Source organism: Stigmatopora argus, chromosome 12 (assembly GCF_051989625.1).
Source record: "Stigmatopora argus isolate UIUO_Sarg chromosome 12, RoL_Sarg_1.0, whole genome shotgun sequence".
Lineage (NCBI taxonomy): Eukaryota > Metazoa > Chordata > Actinopteri > Syngnathiformes > Syngnathidae > Stigmatopora > Stigmatopora argus.
Genome location: NC_135398.1, coordinates 10958293 through 10980457, shown reverse-complemented (window position 1 = coordinate 10980457; position 22165 = coordinate 10958293). Strand labels below are relative to the sequence as shown.

The 22165-nt window shown below is 39.2% G+C and overlaps 2 protein-coding genes across 14 annotated transcripts in view; both read right to left on the bottom strand.

Moving 5' to 3' along the window:
• prkacbb (protein kinase, cAMP-dependent, catalytic, beta b) overlaps positions 1-11573 on the bottom strand; it is a 37977-nt gene extending 26404 nt beyond the window's left edge. For both annotated transcript variants that reach the window (XM_077615318.1, XM_077615319.1), the window contains exons 1-2: positions 11172-11573; positions 9539-9573 (exon numbers count right to left, since the gene is read on the bottom strand). The gene's annotated coding sequence lies outside the window, so the exon portion shown is untranslated. The remainder of the gene's footprint in view (positions 1-9538; positions 9574-11171) is intronic.
• A 2110-nt stretch (positions 11574-13683) lies between these two features.
• The window catches only part of adgrl2b.1 (adhesion G protein-coupled receptor L2b, tandem duplicate 1), a 99619-nt gene continuing 91137 nt past the window's right edge, over positions 13684-22165 (bottom strand). For 8 of the 12 annotated variants that reach the window (XM_077614780.1, XM_077614781.1, XM_077614788.1 and 5 more), the window contains one exon: positions 13684-15483. In XM_077614780.1, coding sequence (XP_077470906.1) covers positions 14639-15483 — 845 coding nt within the window. In that variant the 3' untranslated portion in view covers positions 13684-14638. Of the gene's footprint in view, positions 15484-17426; positions 17481-22165 lie in introns of all 12 variants that reach the window. The other 4 variants (XM_077614784.1, XM_077614783.1, XM_077614785.1 and 1 more) reach the window with 4 other exon arrangements.

The following is a 22165-nucleotide window of genomic DNA, read 5'->3' as shown; positions in this document are numbered from 1 at the left end:
TACTTTAAGTACGAGGAATTGCACCATTGCGCTTACGGTCAGCAACGTGACTACACACAGGTGTGTTTTTGGGGCAGTGGGTTTAATACACGCAAAAAGGAAACTACTTTTTCTCAGGTGGAAAACTCAAGAATGATAAATTTCACCCAAGTGAAAACTCTGACAATTCTGTTAACTATAATTAACAAGAAACCGTCTGTTCAGTTTCATTTGGAGAAACTAATTTGCAAGGGTGTCAAACGGGGTTGTGCGATCGAACGGAAGAACGAATTCAATATTTACAAGTGATTGTTAAACAAATGGCCTTATAGAGGAATGAAATATGATATCAATATTGCACAAATATTGTTTACTGTTCCACCACCAGTCCTATTGGTTTATATTCTCAAACTTAATAAAATTAAAGATCTCCACTTTGCCTTTCATAAGTCAACAAAAACGTGCTTATTAATTTTTTTCTGAGGTCTGCCGTTATGGTGCCGCCTTTCACTGGTTTCCTTCAAGAGTCAATTGTTCTTCAATTTGTTTGGCAGTCATTCTAAATTTTAATAGCCGTTTTATAAAAGGATGATTTAAAATTTGACAGGTGGCACATACATGTCCCGTGACTGTTTTTATCACAGACAAATATGCAACATATCTTGTGTGAATCTCAAGTGAGCTAATCATTATCTTTTGCCGATTACACATAGTTATTTTCCTTTTTCTTTCATTTGTCCCCAGCCCGCGTATCGATTGGCTCTGCGCCCCGATCTCGTCATCGCGTCTATATTTGTCAGTGTTGCTTGCAGTCTCTTATTGAGGGCTAAGCTTTCCATACATAATTAAAAGAATATGGGATCAAAGAGCCAATGCCTCAGCCAGTTATTCAAAAACTTTGAACCGGCTCTTCCACAGACATCTCCACCAATGATTTTCTTGTGGTAGCCACCAGACAAACAAAGGCACCCCTTTCCTATTTGCGCCTCATCCCTTTGTCTCATATTTGATTCGCGGGGGCTTTAAGGCTTTAATTAAATTCTGATCCCCCGCTCTCATTTTCTCCACAGACTGTCCCCTTCCGTGGTGTCTCTGTGGGAGGTTGCGAAGCCGGCTTTGGTGCCTATTGTGGTCTATATGAAAGAGTCCTGTGGAAAGCTCAGCTCTTCATGATAGAATTCACACATGTGGCGCGGAAAGTGAGTGCAAGTGTGTGGGCTCGCATGCACTGTAGTGACACCTCGTCTAGTGTGAGGGGCTCCCACCTGAGTTGTGGGGTTTGCGCAAAATTGTCCTGACCACTATTCCAATTTTTCTTTTACTCCATCACTTTTGCCTTTTCCAGCTCTGTGGCCCACCCACGTCCATGACCCACATAACTCGGAATCAGATACAGCAGCAGTCTGTCATGAGACAAGAGTTAGTCTAGGAATGAGTTCTGCACTACTGAGCCACACTGACAGTGACGGACAGGTCCAGCGAGAAGAAGTGATGGCCAAAGTTCCTCTCCTGTCTTGTCTGGACAACATCGGTGACGTTTGTGAGACGGCCGGGTCTGAAATCAGTGCCTGCTTCATTGGTGGGTCCCGAATGCGGAAAGCCACTCTGAAATCTAAACCCCGTTTTAGTCATCCAATGATTGTCCTTCGCTGGATCGAATGACAGATTTAGTGTAGCAGGTGGTGGAGAACACAGTGCTGAACTAAGGTATACACCTTTATGTATATATAGTATGAACATAGCAGTGCTATTTGTAAAGTTGTATTATGATACTGAGGTATGGGGTATGGGGGGGAAATACCTTAATTAACTTCGTCAGCCAGTCATTATCCAACTCGGGCCGTTTTAAGAATGTTGATTTGTGAATATGGAAAATACACCTTTATGTATATATAGTATGAACATAGCAGTGCTATTTGTAAAGTTGTATTATGGTACTGAGGTTAGTATGGGGGGGGGAATTCCTTAATTAACTTTGTCAGCCAGTCATTATCCAACTCGGGCAGTTTTAAGAATGTTGATTTGTGAATATGGAAAATCAGCCCATGACTGCATTTATGTCTTTACCATCTCTTTACCCTACCACATGTCACCACAGGATCAAAAGAGTAAGCAGTCTTGTCTCCCCTGGTTGTGTCTTTTCAAGGGTATCTGTTGTTTAATGCGCCGTTGAAAAAGCTACAGCTGGAAAAGTGAGCAGCAGCATTTTTAACAAGCTCACAAAGCCCCTAAAGCCCAAATCCAGAGCTGACCAGCTCACGCACATGACAAAAACAGTCCCTCTGCCCACCATTAGCAAACACTGCATGTCAATCCTCAATTTTAATTGAACTTCTTTCTCTCTCCCTCTCTACTATCATTTTTTTTTTCAAAGGCCACACTCATAACGCATTGATTTGGAGGGAGCAATCGGCTGACCATAGTTGAATTCTAATCAGCATAATTCAAATTTGCAGTCGGCTTGCCTGAGATATGCCAACGAGACCTTCAGGGCACCCATGGAAAATCGGCATGGACAAAGCTTTTCTGAGTTCGCTTATTTCCGCAGGGGTGAAGAGGGATTTGTCCTAGGAATAGTACGTCTTTCCCGGAGGGCTGACAAATCACACGAGAGAAGCCATCGTCAACATGAACAGGATATACAACCCACTTGATTCTTCACAGTCGACGACGCCATAATGTGTACATCATGAGAATTAAATCTTACTTGTCCTTGGATGTGATTGAGCATCTCATCTCTATCTCTGTCACACATGCCTTAGGAGAAAACCGGTGCGCTGATATGAATCATCAATAAGTGGACATGAGAAAATAAATCTTCAAAGCCTTTGGGTGCAGTCTCACTTGCTAATAATTACATGCCAGTTTAAAACGTAACTCTCAGCATATCATCTCATCTCTCATTTTCTGAACTGCTTTATCCTCATTAGGGTCCGGGGGGTGCCTTGAGCCTATCCCAGCTGACTCCGGGCCATAGGCGGAGGGTGCTCGGACGTTTCGTCGAAAGACGTTTGGTCCCCGGACGTTTGGTCGACCGGATGTTTGGTCGAACGGATGTTTGGTCGAACGGATGTTTGCTAGAACAGACGTTTGGTCGCCGGGTTGTTACTGTTGAAACCATCTCTCAAATTATAATCATGAGAGAGAGAGTGAGAGAGAGTTTAATATCTAAATATCTAATATTAAAATATCAACAGTAAACTCTCTGTCATAATTTGACAGCGAGCGAACCCGGCGACCAAACGTCCGGTCGACCAAACGTCTTGTCACGTAGGCGGTAGACACCCTTAATCGGTTGCCATCCAATCGCAGGGCACGAGGACACGGACACCCATGCACACTCACACCTAGACCTAGGGGCAATTTAGAGTGTGCAATTAGCCTACCATGCATGTTTTTGGGATGTGGAAGGAAACCGGAGGAAACCCACGCAGGCCCGGGGAGAACATACAAACTCCACACAGGTGGATGTGACCTGTATTTGAATCCAGGACCCCAGTCTCAGCATCTCTTTCTTACAAATCTCTAATAATTTGTCGGTGTTGGTCAATGTTGTTCTATGAACTTATTTACGGACAGTTCATTGGATGTCTTTCCGTCAGTGGCAGTCAATGTGTTAAGATACGATTTGTTCCCTTGCGTTGATATTTAATGCTTGCGTGTAAAATCTCTTTTTATTTCGAAATGTGACTTTCTGAAGAACAGTGTGGCATGCCTGCGCTCTTGTAAAGAATTCATTATAAAAATGAAACGATGTGGTTGCGAAGGGAATATGTGGTGCTCGACTCACTCACTTGAAAACTTTCTAAGTCTAAGCGCCCACTGAAAAACTAAAAGGAAAAAAATCCAGGAAATGATCACTCCTTTTTTGGGCTGTCATCAGTCACTTTTATTCCTTGTTTGAAGGTGGAAAGTTAATTAAATGAATCTTCTCTGAAATTCCCATCTCTGATAAAAGTGATGACAAAACACGCTACATGAAAGTACTTGTTAAAAAATACATTTCAAAAAGTCATGCAGTATTTATGTTCATATATTCCCGGAAAATGTAGAGTGGGATATCTCCCATTCGAATGACCACAATGGAACATTAATTTCCTTTTTCTTATTGCCTGTTGGTGCGGTTTTGTCAGAGTTTTTGGTGCTCCTAAGCCAAATATTTGGGTGAAATTGGAGACCATGATGATGCCGTCTGTTGTAAAAGTGGCATTAAAGTGCTTACGAGAAAGGCCAAAAATAAGACATGTCTGGTCTGGTCTGGTCTACAGGTTTAGCGCTTGCCCCACGTATCACTTATATTTTTAAAGCGTCGGCGCGGGAAAACGTTTGCTCTCCGTGCAAGCATGACATTGATTTTCCTCCTAATTATCTCCACATGCTACACTTCTCATTGTAAAAACGAGGCCGGCTGGGCGCCACTTGGGTGTGCTTGCCGCTAATATAGTATAAGTACATTAGCTGTGAATTAAACTTTTAAATACAGCATCGATCAGAACACGCACCCCTGCTGTGTAATTCTCACACTGGGAAGCCAGTGGCGATATAGAGGAGCCCCGACAAGATGGCTGCTTTATCGAGCCGTAGTATTCATTCAAGTGCTTCATTATAAAGGTTGTTGCTTTTAATATGTCACTTATCTTTCCTGACCATAAAGAACGGCAAATCAAAAGTATTGTTGTACTCAACAGAGTGGGGGTGGCACGCTGTGCATTCTGGAATAAGAAAATGGAATAAAATTATATCCTTACAATGCGTGTGCCAACAAAAAGGACACTTCAATGAAAACACTTGAAAATCAATTGATGTATTATGCTAGACAATAAAAGATTTCTTTATAACGGCTGTTTTTTTTTTCCGACAACGACTGCAAATTGACATCCGAAGGGCCTTTGAAGTAACGCAGGAAAATAAAATGCTCATATTTAATTTCAACAGTTTCGTGCTTGACAGAGAGTCACACAGTGCACTTAGATCTCATCTTTTTTTTTCCTCAATCCCTCTGCTGTGCGTCAGGAGAAAAAAAAAGTACAATCATTACGTCTGCTCCCAAATGGCTGTAAACTGTGGGAACAATTGCTTAAATATCGGAAAATTCCTCTTCCCCGGAGTTTTTGGGCTAATGGCAGTCATATGTTCTGTCAAAGGGTGAAAGGGGGGGAAATATGTTGCTATTATTTCAACAGAGGAAACCCAACATAAACATCTAGTCTCTGTGTATGTTTATTGTATAACAACACAGACAGCGTCACCTCTATTTGGCAGCCTACTGGTGTAATTAGACTTTAAGTAGCAAAGATTAAAAAAAAAAAAATCAGACTATTTCCATGATTACTTCAAAAATACTTAGCACTCCAAGTACTACAATAACAACAACCAATGAGACATTGCAGTACTGTGCATGTTTTTTAAGCTTTCCCAGCTGACATAAGGTGAGCGATGTTCAAGCAGCAAAGATTAAAAAAAAAAAGACTATTTCCAAGATTACTTCAAAAATACTTAGCACTCCAAGTACTACAATAACAAGAACCAATAAGACATTGCATTAGTGTGCATGTTTTTTAGGCTTTCCCAGCTGACATAAGGTGAGCGATGTACAAGTAGCAAACATAAAAAAATACGACTATTTCCATGATTACTTCAAAAATACTTAGCACTCCAAGTACTACAATAACAACAACCAATGAGAAATTGCAGTAGTGTGCATGTTTTTTAGGCTTTCCCAGCTGACATAAGGTGAGCGATGTATGAGTAGCAAAGATTAATATAAAATAAAAAAATAAAAATAAAAATCTGTCTATTTCCATGATTACTTAAAAATACTTAGCACTCCAAGTACTACAATAACAACAACCAATGAGAAATTGCAGTAGTGTGCAGTGTGCATGTTTTTTAGGCTTTCCCAGCTGACATGAGGTGAGCGATGTACAAGAAGCAAAGATTTATAAAAGAAAATAAAATTCAATTTAAAAAAAATCAGGCTATTTCCATGATTATTTAAAAATACTTAGCACTCCAAGCACTACAATAACAACAACCAAAGAGAAATTGCAGTAGTGTGCATGTTTTTTAGGCTTTCCCAGCTGACATAAGGTGAGCGATGTGCAATAACAAAGATTAAAAAAAAAATCTGACTATTTCCATGATTACTTAAAAATACTTAGCACTCCAAGTACTACAAAAACAACAACCAATGAGAAATTGCAGTAGTGTGCATGTTTTTTAGGCTTTCCCAGCTGACAAAGTGAGCGATGTACAATCCATCTTAAATGGGAGGTTTGGGAGTGAACGAATACACTTCCAATCCTCTCAGTTCAAGTGGATTGGTCATAAATTGCCTTCACAGAACCCAAGGAATAAAGATTTTTGAACTATGGAGTGCATATTTGTTGTATCGATCCGAGAGTACAGTCCATGAGGCATCTTCCTCAGGTATGAGAGATTAAGTGTGCAGCTTTGCCCCTTTTCTTGAGCTGCAAATTCAAACCAGAGCATCCAAGCGGGCCCCCGATGTCGCACTGTGGGACGGCGGCGAGCGAGCGAGCGTCAGAGAGTCTTTATCTTGTTTGTGCAGAAGGAAACGTGGAGGAATGTAAGCTGTACATTTACACAGGCCCCGAGGAAATACAATAGCCCTTCTGCATTGTGCTTGTCCTAATGTAATTATGCATAGATCCCGCTTAGGCGAAAGGAAAGATTCCTATCCGGCAATATAATGTCTGAAAGAGAACGCCCCATTTTTACTTTAATAACAATGTTACTATTATTTTTCTCAGCAAGACCTTGGTGTAGAAGGTCAGAAAGTAAACAAAAAAAGAGTTTAGGATCCTGCAATATCACCAAAGGTGAATTCAATACATTCTAAGGAAGCTATACCTCCATTTTTCCACCCATAGGAGATAATAGAAATCATCTGTTTCAAGGTCAAACTGTGGCCATCATAAACCCTTTCAAGAGATGTTTAATGTTAAACTTTAAAATCTGAATGGTCATGCAAGCGTATATATGAGTTAACCACTTCAAGATGAATATGATCAAAACAATTATTATACTTATTAGACTTTTAATTTCCTGGTATAAGCCACATGGTTTTGATTTAAAAATCTGACTAAACAACATAAAAGAGACATACTGCCGAGCTCATGAAAAAATCTTTGCACACAATTTTAACCACCGAGGTAGACCCCATTTTTTTTCTTTTTTTTTTTAAAGGGAATCATCAGAAATTGTGACCCCCAAAATGTCAACAACACCCCTACCCTCATAAATTGCCATTAAAAGACATCACTAATTGGTCACAAAACCCCAACATGTGACTAAAAAGTCAACAAACATTGTTTGCTAAATGTAAAATTGTCAGCTCCAAATAAATTCGTTAAAAAAAGGGAAAAACTGTCCTTTAATAACCAAAAGTGTTCACTCAAAATTTCCAAAATTAAAACAACAGAAAAGTCAAGTGCATCCCACAAGTGGATACGTTATACTAAGCAATAGATTGAATAAATAATCGGTCCAGAGGCCTCAAATACAATAAAATATATTGGCCTTCAATCATAAACAGACAGCTTGGCAATCCTATGAAATTTGTGGTATAATCATCTGATTTAAAATCATCCATGTGTGTGCTGTGATTCTGACTACAGCATGATGTTTGATGTGGGTTATATTTTTATTTATTTATTTTGACCAGATTGGACGTGAAATGATGTCCAAACTCACCAGCGGCTGCAACATCAAAGGCATTGAAATGAAAAGCTGATAATAACTGCACTGGCGTCCACCAGCTCTTTAATATGCCACCGAAGACGGCTAAAGAGACAAGCTTTCATCTCTTGGAAAATGTTGACTTATTTATTTATTTTTCATATTTTTTTTAATGCATTCTGGGCATGGATAAATAAAGGTTGAACAAATATCTTTTGCTTGCCTCTAATCAGTTCTACTGGAACCATCGTGAAGATCAGCAGAAGAGAAAATGATTGGATGGACGATCAGATTTTGAATTAAAATTTGTGAGATCTCGTCTGAGGATCAGAAAATGTGGCTTTATTTGAATTTTGAGGTTTTGGGTGAGAATTTGGAGAAGATTATTGTTTAAAAATATTTTAGTCACTTTTGGAGGTCAGCATTTTTGGTTGGTCATTTCATTTGATTAAAATATAGTTTTGTGACACTATTCAAGCGACATTCTTCGACAACCACAAGCAGTCGCCATAATTTGTTTTTTTTTAATGAACCAATCTTTTGGTGAAAAATTTCGGCTGACGTGGAAATTACGGATGAGATTTGGGGAAAAAATTTGGTCTGGAAACCTACGATTTTGCAACCATTTTTTCATTTTACGATAAAAATAATTTTAATCATATTTTAGGAGGTAAATACATTATTTTTGGGCTAATTGCAGTCATATGTTCTGTCAAAGCGTGAAGATTTTGGGTATAATTATTGTTTAAAAATACTTTTGTCACTTTTGGGGGTCAGCATTTTTGGTTGGTCATTGATTTTGATTAAAATATAGTTTTGTGACATTGTTCGGTCCATCCCCTTTTTGTAATTATGATACCAAGCGACATTTTTTTGACAGCATCATAATTTTTTTTTAATGAACCAACATTTTGGTAAAAAAAATCCTGCTGACATTTTTCAACCAATTTTAGGTGGACATTACGGATGAGATTTGGGGAAAAAAGGTCGTCTGGAAACCTACGATTTTGCAACCATTTTTTTTCATTTTAGGATAAAAATGTTTTTAGTGATATTTTAGGAGGTCAATACATTATTTGTTGGGGTATTTTTGCTTTTGTTGACTTCTAGAAGTCACCGAGCTATAGCGATACATTTGTACTCGTCCAAATAAATTCTATTAAAATTAGTACAACTTGCAAGGCAACCGTCCTTGCGTCGCATTGAAGAAAGGACGTGTGATCTTCTCTATGCGTATATTACATTGTTCCATTACACAATTCAGTGTGCTTTAGGAGATAACACAGAGCACAGGTGACTGGCCGATAATGAACCAATATATATGCATCATGCAAACGCTGTCCTCAGCCTTTATGAAAATGACATCACACAACACAAAGACTTTTTTGAGGGGCTCTTTGCTTCAAACTGTCTATTTCTTTGTGCTTTTACAGTGATTTATCAGCTAAAATGAGCTTTTTTGAGAATCCAAGTAAACTCCCAAGTCTGCATTTTGCGCCTCTGCATCAGTCAAAACTCATAAATTATGCCAAGTTCAACATGTGCACATACCAAGAGCTCCATCTAAACTCTGTGGTCATTTTCAGCCACAACTCAAAAAAGTTTGCTATCAGGCTAAGCTGTACAGTGAAGGATCATTGACATAACCATAAAACAACATTCACTCAATTGAATTGGCTTGTCAAAGTTTTTTTTTTTTGTTTTTTTTTTAGGGGGGTATATATGGTTCTCTGCTGTAAAAGGCAGAGTAAACTACCACTTTGAAAACAGCACTTTATTTTATAACCCAAGAAAGCCAGATTAGTTTGGCAGACATTAATGTACTGTATACAAACGACTTAAAAAAAAATATACTTACCCCATAAGGTATTAGTCGAAGAAGGTTCTTCAATCCTAAAAGTAAAGAACATAATTTTTAAAAAAGAACAAAAAATACATGCAGTCACTTGACCACATTTTTTAAAACCTTCACACTGACCACTTACAACTTTGATAAAACTATTGACCAAATTAAATGTGCTAACCTTTGTGAGTTCTGCAAAGAAGATAATCAAACTCCCTTTTATGATATATTTATGCAGAAATGTAAGGAATTCCAAATACTTTAAAAAAAAATTTCCCACATTATCTATAGATGTAATCTATTTCAGTCTGAGTAAAAAAAAGAACTATAAAGGCAGGCGTATTATGATTACCAAAAATGAAAAACGATTAATACGAGCCTCCATTTTTGTAAAGAGGGCTTTATAATTTGCTCGCTAAATATTCTGAAAATTGCGTAATAATCCCATTGAAGAAGCAAATTGTTTAATCAATAGATTATTTAAATCATCCATGCAAAATGTTGCTTAATAATAAATAACTAGAAGACTGCGATGTTTTCGTTTTCAGACCTCAGCAGCGTCAAAGCACTTTTCTTGCCTGCTAATCTGTCATCTACTACATTTCCCCCCCAGTTAATCCTTTGGGAAATTAAATCCAAATTTCAGTTCATTGTTTAGGGCTCCCACAGTATCATTACTATTTTGGACCACTCTTGGCCATACTCTTTATTTTTTCCAATTTATTGCGTGGCTAGCTGTGGAAAGCCGAATAACGAGACCTACTTGGTGAACGGCGATGATCACAGCTGAGCATTTAGCGGATAAGGAGACACTTATTTCCCTCCTGAGTTTATTGAGTAAAACAAATGACTGTAGGATTTGTGTTGTTGGACAGAAACAAATAAATGATACCATAATTCTTCTCAGTGTCTGCTGGAAGCTTCAATAATCAAATACTGATACAAGATACCTCTGGAGGGAGCTCAAAAATTGGCTCTGCTGTGCACGTCTGACAGCTAAAGATAAGGTTAGGTCAGGTAAGGATGTGCTTTGTTGCATCAGTAATCCATCTAAAAAGCCTGAGCATACTCTGAAGTGGTTGCCCAGGCTGCCACGGAGTCCGCACAAGTGATATCTGTCAATCTATCATATTTTAGTAAGTGTTCCATGGGCGCCAATTTGGGCTGGCAACTGCCCCTTGAAAAACGGGATCGTTTCGTATTCAGAAACTAAAGTACAGATATACATACATAAAGAATTGAATGTTTGTATTGTCATTAAACAAGTATAATGAGATTTAAATATAATAATAATAATTATATATATATACATATATATACACATACACACACATACACATATATATACACACATACATATATATATACACAGAGAATTTAATGTTTTATTGTCATTATACAAGTATAATGAGTTAAATATAATAATATATATTTATATATATATATATATACACACAGAATTTAATGTTTTTCTTGTCATTATACAAGTATAATGAGAGTTAAATAATGAGTTAAATATAATAATAATAATAATAATAATAATAATAATAATAATTATATATATATATATATATATATATACACGTATATATAATAAATACAATAATAATAAATAAACATTTACATACACTTACATATATACACTTACCTGTTTCGATTCCCGCTGGTGGCGGTATGATTATGTGCACGGATGGTTGTTTGTCTCTCTGTGTTCCCTACGATTTACTGGCGACCAGTCTAGGGTGCATTACTCTGCATTTCACCTGAAGTCAGCTGGGATAGGCTTATGCCCACAACCGTTACGAGGTGTCACAATTTAGCAGGGTTGTGAATACGTAGTAGGACCCAAACGCAGGGAAAAAGTTAGGACAGGGAGTGGAGTGCGCCAACAAAAACTTTAATAACCATGGCAGGATTATTAGAAATTAACAAAGACTTTGGAATCAAATAAGAAAATAAAACCTGACAGCTAGGACGTGGGGAAACTAGGATCATGGGACATGGGCATAACAACGCAGACAAGAGACTGACAGAAAAGGACTGACTTAACACACAGGGTTTAAATAGACAAACATGGGTTGACGAGACAATTAGAAACACCTGGGTCACACAAGAGGCAGCAAACAGGAGATACACAAGGGGCGGGGAGTCAGCAGGTGAACACAATGGGCAATCACATACATGGACAGGTCACACAGGGGAAAAAACATAACAAAACCAATCCCTAAGAATATAAATTATATATATATAAATGAAAATACAGACGTTGTATATGATCATCCATGTGAGAATAATAACACAATAAAATTGTTTTGTCTTGAATCTAAAGTTTAGTCCAAGTTTACCATATAAAAAATATTGTCCTAATTAAAAGAAAGAATTCATTCATCTTACGTCCTGTTAAACCACACGAGGGTGACTAGGGTGCCGGAGCCCATCCCAGCGGAGTATGGGCACAATTAATCCCTGCAGAGAAAACAAAAATCTAAAGAACACTTTTACATTCCACCTCATTCATCATCAAAATTTGACAAGTTATAGTGTATTTTCCAAAGTCTATTCAAAACTTGATAGCAAATTAATGTCCACCTCTACACATGTACATAATGAACGCATGTCTGTAAACTAGGCTACTACAGCAACCTGGTATACGTCTGTCTTCATCTATCTTTCCCTTAGGTTCCTACATTTTGTCCAGAAATAGTTTACATTGGGCCAAGGCGAGAATAGCTTTCAGAGTGGTTCCAATTTGGGTTTCCGATTTCCTAACTGGAGCAGCAACATGGCAGTGATGTCATTTATAGCCCTGACTTCCAGGGTCATTGGGACCCACCATAAATTCGAAAGCTCCGTGCACACCTCACTGATTTATAATTGAACCCGAAGCGCAAAAATCAGACAAATGTCCCACTGCTTGGAGACAAACCCATCAAACTCTTAGTGCACTAATTATGTCAGGCATCTTTGTCTAATCTGAATTTAAATGTTACCACTGAAGCCATGAAATAAAGTGTCAGAGGACTTTTACGTGTCTCTCAACACATCTGTCGAACATGCCAATCCTAATTCTAATTTTGGGCTGAGAATTTTTACATTCATACACGCAATCATTTGGCTACAGAAAGGCTGGGAGGGCCAATAACCTTTGCAGAATAAATTTACAACATCCCTTGAAAATAGGGAGCGCTTGTTGCCAGATGGCTTTCGCTCTAAATTTTGTTTCTCAAGAGTATTTTGGCCTAAACTCGGCGCTATTTATGATTGCCCATGCTCAACAAACAAGTGACATAATCCCTCTTTCCATTTAATTTGTCTTCTTGTAGAAGAAAAAGGAACAAATCCTTTGTTGTCTGAAATGTTTAATAAATGTTGATTGTAAATTGTGTTAATAATTAGCACGATAATAGCAATTTCCTTTGACCAAACAGTAGTAATAAAAAAAACACTTTTTCCATTTCTGACCTTTGTTTGCTTTCGACAGCTATGTTGCCAGATTCTTATTGGAACACTACAGAGAATTATGAAATGTAAATCAACCACGCTGTACTTTTCACTTTGGCACTATAGGACTGGTACACGGTCGATTGGTCGCCGGTCTTTTGGTCGCCGATCTTTTGGTCGCCGGTCTTTTGGTCGTCGGTCTTTTGGTCGCCCGTTGTCGCGGTCGGGGCGACCAAAAGACCGCAACCAAAAGACCGGCGACCAAAAGACCGCGACCAAAAGACCGGCGACCAATCGACCGCACACGATAGGACTTCAGGAATGCCAAATTACCAGAAAGCAAATAGTCTGCAAACCTTTGATTTTGGACAGGTTGTCAAGGAACGATAATTCACTAAATTTTAGTAGATGTCTCTTTACCAATAAAATGCAAACCCCTCTAGTGTAGAACTCAAAATATGAAAAAAAAATGTAATGACCTCAAAAGCATACTCAAAATCAAATCGGTGAGCAAGCAAGAACAGACCCGGAGAGACTGAAAAAAAAATTGAGCAGCGCCGCCAGCTTTTACAGCACCGCTGGTTCGATAACTCAAGTATCCCACAAACCTGATTAGATTTCAAATTCAAATGTATTTTTTTTTGTTTTGCACTTACGAGGCAGGATTTAGAAATCGGACACTCAAGACCTAATTTTCTGCTGAGAAAAACAGAAGGACCTTTGTGAACAAGAAAAAAGTCACATTTATTTAATATCAAACAGGAGTTGAATTAAATATCTGTTGACAAAGGGCTCTTACAAAAAAATTGACATGAACCTAATCAGTGCCGTAACATCTTTTGCACTTTTTAAAAACCAAATACGTCCGTTAATAAATTAACAAGCAAAATTTCCAAAGGAAGTGTCCGCAAACAAAGTCTTGATGACACGGTTCCTTCAAATAGTTGTCCACGAAAGCAATAAACACTTCACAAGCTGACACGTGAGCGTATGAATTTGTATCTCTTTCCAAATACAGATTTTTTTTTCTCATTTTAAAACATATTTGAACATACAACAAGTCAAGTGTGAGAGGGAACAAAAGGAAATGTCCTCCCTTAATTATTAACCTTATATGGAGAATCCTATTAACATGGAAGAGAGGCTTAACTACTGAATGGTTGCCTTTTCTTAATATTTTACCACATTATGTATTTTCTTTTTTTTGTCCAGATATTTTAAAAACTTTTTCTAACTTCTTTTTACACAAGAGGTGCAGCAAAATATAAATTCTTTAGCTGTTACTCTGACAACAGTTTTGTGCAATAGAGAAAATATAAGGCCTGAGTCTGAATTAGTGGTTTCATAACTTTACAATCACGACAGTGGGGTTCTGTAGAAAGTCTAGTCTTGCGTCAGGATAAAGAATATTCAAACCTTTTCATCCTTCCCACAGTCTGTGCACCTTTGTAGTCCTACAGCAGGGTGTTCACTGTCCACATTCAGACCTCAGAAGAACAGGTTTTTAAGTGTCCACGAATTCCGTGTGGAAAAAAAAGAAAAAAGAAAGTCGATTCATTCCTTTACCCACCCAACAACGCGCCAGTTACCTGCGACGCGTGTAGAGTGCGGAGCCCGACTCGGCCGCTCGCTTGACATCAGGCAAAAACACTCACCCCTGGCTCGAGTCTGATTTCAGAGGCTGGTGATGATCTGCATCTGTCCGTCGCCGGCTGCGTCCCCCTCTTGGTTTGCGGACGGCGGCGGAGGGACGCAGCCGTCGCTGGGCACTCGGTTTATGTGGTAGTAGGAGAGCGGCGGGGCGTCGCCCAGCTCGGGCATGCTTTTATGGTACGTGTCCTCGCTCTCGCTCCGGGTGGAGGGGGAGAGCTCGTCTTCGTCCTCCTCCTCCTCTTCAGTGGGGTACGGCGAAGCGGAGGGTGATTCCCTCAAGTTGGGCATGCTGGTGTAAAGCGAGTCTCTGTTGTTGTTGTTGTTGCCCGTTTCCTCGCCCGGTGTCAGGGTCTCCACTTGGCCCGTCAGCTGTCTAGGGGCCTTTTGAGCGCTGTAGAGCAGGGAGTGAGTCCTTTGAGGCAGAAGGGGAGCCTCCAGGGTCTCCTTGTGGTGGGGGTGCAGGAGCAGCTCCAGGGGCGGGTGACCTTCTTGCACGCTCCCTCTCTGCGAGGACGAGGCCTCAACTCGATCTGACTCGATGGCGTCGTCTTCGCTGCCGCTCCCGCCGCCCCGGTCCGCGGCCGGGCGGGTCTGCGGGGCCAGCGTCGGACCCCTGTCCCGCTGGGCGTCGGCGCGACTTCTGGGGACGGCGCGGGGCCGCAGGTTGTTATGCACGATCTCAGATATGATCATCTTCTCAAAGGCGGCGTCGTCTAGGTTGAGGCCTCCCATGTCAGGCGGGGGGACGCGCACGCCGACGGCTTCATAGTCCTCGTCGCGAAGGGAGTAGCTGTTGTTGAAGTTGCCGTTGAGGGGGAGGGTGTCCATGGCGCTGATGTCCCTGCTGTTGCTCAGAGACTGCTGTCCTGCAAAAAATGGCACAGGAGGAACACATGAGATGACATTTTCTGCCTTTAGACCCAGACCCACTTAATGTGTACACCACCCACATGAACCTGATACTGCTCAGGACCCTTGCTCTCTCCACTGAGCCAATATAATGCTATACCTCTCAAAATGAGTTAATTTACAAATAAAGAAAACACTTGCAAACGATGGCATTTTTTGGTGGTTTGGTAAACATCACCACAGAATATGGAAACAAAAGCTTTTTTGGAGAAAAATGATTGATCGATATATGTCAGGGGTGGTTAACACGCGGCTCCCGGCCAAAATGAATGTGGCTCTTTGGATATTATCATATTTTGGATATAGTGTGGCTCTTTGCCTCGTTTCATGTTTCTCTTATTTTTATTCTCTCTTAAAACACACTGAAATTTGATTTGTTGTGTGTGTCGAGGGTGGACATCGACCTTGAAATGAACACATTGTTTTGTAAGGGGAAGAAAGTGTTATGGAGAATAATTTTGCTTTGTGTCTTTTTGTGTGTCTGTATGTCTGATTGTTTTGGCAGATCACTACATGTGTGGCTTTTTGACTCTCACGGTTAAATTTTTTTGCTCTTTGTATCTAACTTATTCGCCACCCCTGCTATATATTCACAAACTTTGAAGAAAAACAGAATGACATTTCTAAAATATATATACAGCTTATACAGGAGAAGTGGAAAAAATGATTTAAATGAATTGAATCTGATAACGCTTAGTAAAATAAAATGAAAAATAATAACATTAAAAATAATAAAACACATCTCATTGTAATTTCTGTGCAAGACGGATTCCCAGAGAACTTTTTCAATTCTACAACATCAACGAGAACAAATATAGAAAAATAAGAGTAATAAGTCATATAAAAAGAAAGTCATTAACTAATAAACACAATGTAAAATACAATATACCAAAGTATATATTCAATGTATAGGCAAAATCGGAATTGCACACAGACACACGCACCCACACCCACACACACCCACACCCACACACACACACACACACACAAGGAAAACAACCACCCACCCACACACACACGCACCCACACCCACCCACCCACACACGCAACACACATAGACACACATACACGCACCCCCCCCACCCCCCACACACATACACCCACCCACACACATGTACCCACAATAACACCTACCTACCGACACTCCCACCCACACACACACACCCACACACCCACACACCCACACACCCACACACCCACACACCCACACACCCACACACCCACACACCCACACACACACACACACACTCACACACAGACAGACACACACACACAGACAGACACACATGCACACACACGCACACACACACACACACACACACAAACAAGTAACTGTATTCAAGTAGAGTATAAATACATCTATTATGCATTTATACATATAGCATACATACAACATATACACATATGGAGACATACACACATCCTACACTTCCATACATATATATCCACGCACACACAAAATAACATACAAAGAGATAAATATTTAACCACCCAGTGACCCATTCGACCCAACACCCAGCCATTCCCAATCCCATGTACAGTATTTCCTGGTGGAAGAAACTAGAGAGCTGATCCTGAACAATATCGGCGTCATGAGGAGAGATGGCACGACGTGAACAAACAAAAAGGATCATACAGCATCGCACAGGCAACAGTGAGTGAACAACACAGCAATACACAAAGCAGCCAGAGTCACAATAGGGAAAGGAACGGATGGATGACTGCGAGCGTGTTAAACATGAACATTGAATAAAACATTTCACCCGTTAAAAGAAGATACAACAAAATAAAATGAGTGGCATGGAACACAGATGGCCAAGCACCTCTGTGCACCCCCCCTGCACACAATAAACACACACACACATGGCACGACACTCACAGGCACGGTGCAATGACTCACTTCGCCACCACTCACATCAAGTGCGTCTGCTCAGGTTATGTGGCCTAAGCACAGCTGATGTGCCCAAAAAAAGTGAAAAACAAAGATGCCAGTTTTCAAAATTGCAGCAGAAACAACAAAATCACTCAATTCAAACACACACACAAAACAAACGTGAAAAACAGTGAAAAGCGCGCTGGATTCAGTCGACTTGTATCCTTGGAATAGAAGATAATAGAATGCTTTGTGTGTGTTGGACAATTTTGGAGGAGGACAAAAGCAAGGACGACTGAATCCTAGACTCAGCAGGTGAAGGAAATGGCTCAGCGGCAAGCACAGGTCTGCTAGCTTCAATTATTCCAACCTTACAGCCTTTACTTTTGATTGACGTGACTTTGCACTTGCTTTTCATAAGACACACATGCGCACGCAAGCACTCACACACATATTGGACTTCCTTTTCCAGCGTGTCACATTTAAGCACTTTTGAGACCCATTTTTTTTATAAGACTTCTTAACTCTATATTTATACATCTTACAGGACTGAGCCAAGACATTAAAAAAGCAATTGTAGCTACAAACGTGACTGATAATATTCAAGTAATACTTATTATTCCCTATACAGACTATAGGTTATATAAACTAGCAATTAGTATGTTATCTTTCTGTGAGACAGCACTTAAATTAATATAGACCTAAATAAATGGAATTTTTGGAAGGTAGTATAGTATCATGACCGGACGTTTCGTCGAAAGACGTTTGGTCCCCGGATGTTTGGTCGACCGGACGTTTGGTCGACCGGACGTTTGGTAGAACGGACGTTTGGTAGAACGGACGTTTGGTAGAACGGACGTTTGGTAGAACGGACGTTTGGTAGAACGGACGTTTGGTAGAACGGACGTTTGGTAGAACGGACGTTTGGTAGAACAGACGTTTGGTAGAACAGACGTTTGGTAGAATGGATGTTTGGTCGCCGGGTTCGCTCGCTGTCAAATTATGACAGAGAGTTTACTGTTGATATTTTGATATTAGATATTTAGATATTGAACTCACTCTCTCATGATTATAATTTTGAGAGCTGGTTTCAACAGTAACAACCCGGGGACCAAACGTCCGGGGACCAAACGTCCGGGGACCAAACGTCCGGGGACCAAACGTCCGGGGACCAAACGTCCGGGGACCGAACGTCCGGGGACCAAACGTCCGGGGACCAAACGTCCGGGGACCAAACGTCTTTCGACAAAACGTCCGAGTACCGTATAGTATTATAAAAATGTGTTAAAATAATCATATTATTTATAATTAAGTTAAAATGACTGATATATTCAAAATAGAAATCTTAATTTGAGACATTCATTATTTAAGTGTGATATACTATGTTGTATAAAATGAATAAAATGCCCCCTACTAATAACAACAAATTGTTTTTTTTACTGTTCATGATAAATAATTCACATATTAATAAAAACGGAGATACTAAAAAGGAACATAAGGCGATGATTAGGGCAGTGATACATAGAAGAACTCCCAGTTTCATTTGACGTATGCGTGAAGGCATTCAGTGAGCCTTTCCAGAACTTTTTCCAACCTTGAGAAGGCTGCGTGAGTGTTTTCTTTGTTACTGCTGTTTGTTTTCCCGAGCAGTCGCGCTAACCTTGATATGCTTACTCTCGTTTGATGCACCTAGATTTACCAAGATGATTTTATGAGGCGGCTAAGAGGGGAGGCTGACAATTTAGTGCAGGCTGGCTCCGCAAAAAAAAAGAATTCAAATAGAAATATGAAAGGATGACAGTTAGCAAACATGAAAGAGATTTCTTGAAAATAATAGAAGCAAGAGAAGTAGGAGAGGTGAAAGGAGGTCAGGTGATTATTGGACGTGTCTCTTAAATTTGCATGTATTAATGCAACTTCATGTGTTGCCCCCAGGGAGCTTTGCAGGTGGGGTGGGAAGTGTCGAAGAATGATTGGAACTGAAAATAGTGATCGGTGGAACAGCTGCACTCTGGGAATTCTTCCAGGGGAAAATTCATCCAGGATGTTCTCAAAGCCCGTACGGCACAGGGAGGAACATCTGCCGAGCATTACTTAGCATTAATACACTCATAAGACATGACGATCTGACTTTTTCTCTCTCCCTAGGGCGCTAAATGTAACGATTACAGCAGGCCAAATGTGAAAAGAAGCTTGCGTCTCCTGCCGCTCGGGAATCCATCGTTGGGTTTTTTGGAAAACAGCTCTCCATATGTTAGATTGCTTTTTGATCGACTCATAAATACGGCCGTAAATGTGGCTAATGCTCCTCTAGAGGCAAGAGCGAGCCGTAGCTAGCAAGTAGAAATGTTTCATCTCAATCAACAACTTCTGTTTAAATGTAATTTAATTAAGCTCATACGATAACCTATATGTATTTATGATCCTCCTACCGCTTTAGCAGTGGCTTGGTGATAGATGACAGACCTGTGACTTGAAGCAAGTGCAATGCAATGCTATATATATATATGTATATATATATATATATATATATATATATATATATATATATATATATATATATATATATATATATATATATATATATATATATGTATATATATATATATGTATATATATATATGTATATATATATGTATATATATACACATATATTTATATATATATATACAGACATACACATATACATAGGTATATGGGTATATGTGTATATGTATATGTGTATATATATATATGTGTATATATATACGTATATACATATATACATACACACATATACATACATATATATAAATATATATATATACATATATACATATATATACATATATATATATATATATATATATATATATATATATATATACACATACACATATATTGCATGTATGTATATGTTGTAAAACAGGTAGTACAAAGTTGTACTATGAATTTTAAGCTGTCTTATCTATCACTAAATTTGGTAAGGACATTTTTTAGACAGGAATACCATAGGATTCTACTGACAATTCCCTCCAAATTTCTTTCATCAGTTATGACCTGGCCTGTTTTAAAATAAATAAACAATTTCGAAACTAAATCCAACCGCCGAAATTGAAGAAAAAAAATAACCACTAAAGTTATAAGAAAAAAAAATACATGTATTTTAACAATGTTTAAAGAAACTTTAAAAAAGAAAAACGATTTTATACAAGCAAAGTCTACAACACTTATAAAAAAAATGTTAAAATACGTTGTTCAAAGACAATTCTCTTCCTGGACAAGCGCTAAATTTTGGATGATGTTAAACTAAGTTGCCGTTGTTTTATCTTTTGGTCTTCATTGCGTAGCGAGCAAATAGCCTGTCAGTGGACGAATATAAACACAGTGTGAAGTAAAACTCTTTGTTACAACGTTGGACTTTCATCACTGCGCTGCTTGCTGTTTTTTCATTCTCTTTTATCATCAAATGGAGCCGAATATCTGTGGGCTACGACCGTGTGCCCGCGCAGCATCACGCACTACTTTTCTTCCCTTTGATTGGCTTTTTTTGCATGCTTGGGATCTGCAAGCTTGGAATTAGGTCGCTGTAGACACAAGTAAACATTGACTAAATAAAAGATAAGCGTTGCAAAACCCATCTCGTCACTGACCGGAGAACAGATCGGGAAAGAAACGCCTCCCAAATGCCACGCCACGCCTTTTTGACAAGCTTTTAACAAGCATTGAGAATACCTGTCATACAACAATGCTAAAAATAAGAACTGAATAGATTAGATGCTTATTGATGTTTATTGCAGCCAATAAGTTAAATGTTTATGTTGAATTCAGACACGTAGAAAAGCCAACTTGTTGCATCGCTCGCTTTAAAATTCAGTCTTAGCGTAAGCGGCGGAGACATTACATTGGTTCTGACTGCCAATGCAAGAAAATGGGATTTTCCATCCTTCTCTACTTTTGCGCCACTAACGAGGGGCGGACTGATCCGTTGGCGCCTTATTCCCGCGGGCAAAAGCTTTGTTTGAAAAGAAGGTGGCAGACTTTAGCTCAGCACAAAGGCTGGCCTCAGCTTTTTATCTTTCACGAGTCTGTTGTTAACTTGATGTTGTGCACCAAACTTGAAACAGAAACATGGTAAATACATTGTTTTTTTTTTCTGTAACAGGCTGAATCAAATGTGGATTAGAAGCAGACAAACAAAGGGGAAAAACACGAGATAAAAATGAAATGGTGTTGGAGCCTATCACAGCTAAGTATGAGCAGAAGACGGGGTGTACACCCCGAACTGGTTGCCAGCTCATCGTAGGGCATAAATAGCACTCACAATTGAGTCTTCAATGAGCATACTAGGCATGATTTTGAAATGTGGGAGGAAACTGAGGTACTTGGAGAAAATCCACGTAGGCAAGGGGAGAACAGTACACGGGAAGTCGGAGCTTGGGATTGAACCCTTGATCTCAGAACTGTGAGACAGACGTACAAACCACTCAATCACTGTGCCAGTAAAATGAATTAATTAACAAAAATAAAGAATGAAACAAAATAGAAATCAATATTATCACCTTATTTCCTGATTTCGCTTACATCTTCTTGTAAGATTTTATATTTTGCTTCCAAAAATATAGAGTTAATTCTTAATACTTTGTAATTTGGGGAGATTTCCTAAGTATGGAATCAAATGTCACTGGAATGAATTAATTCCTCTTTTTAAAACAAATAGTCTTCAATTCCCATTACTTAATTAAAAACGATGTACCTATTCATACTGAATAATAATAAACACAGAG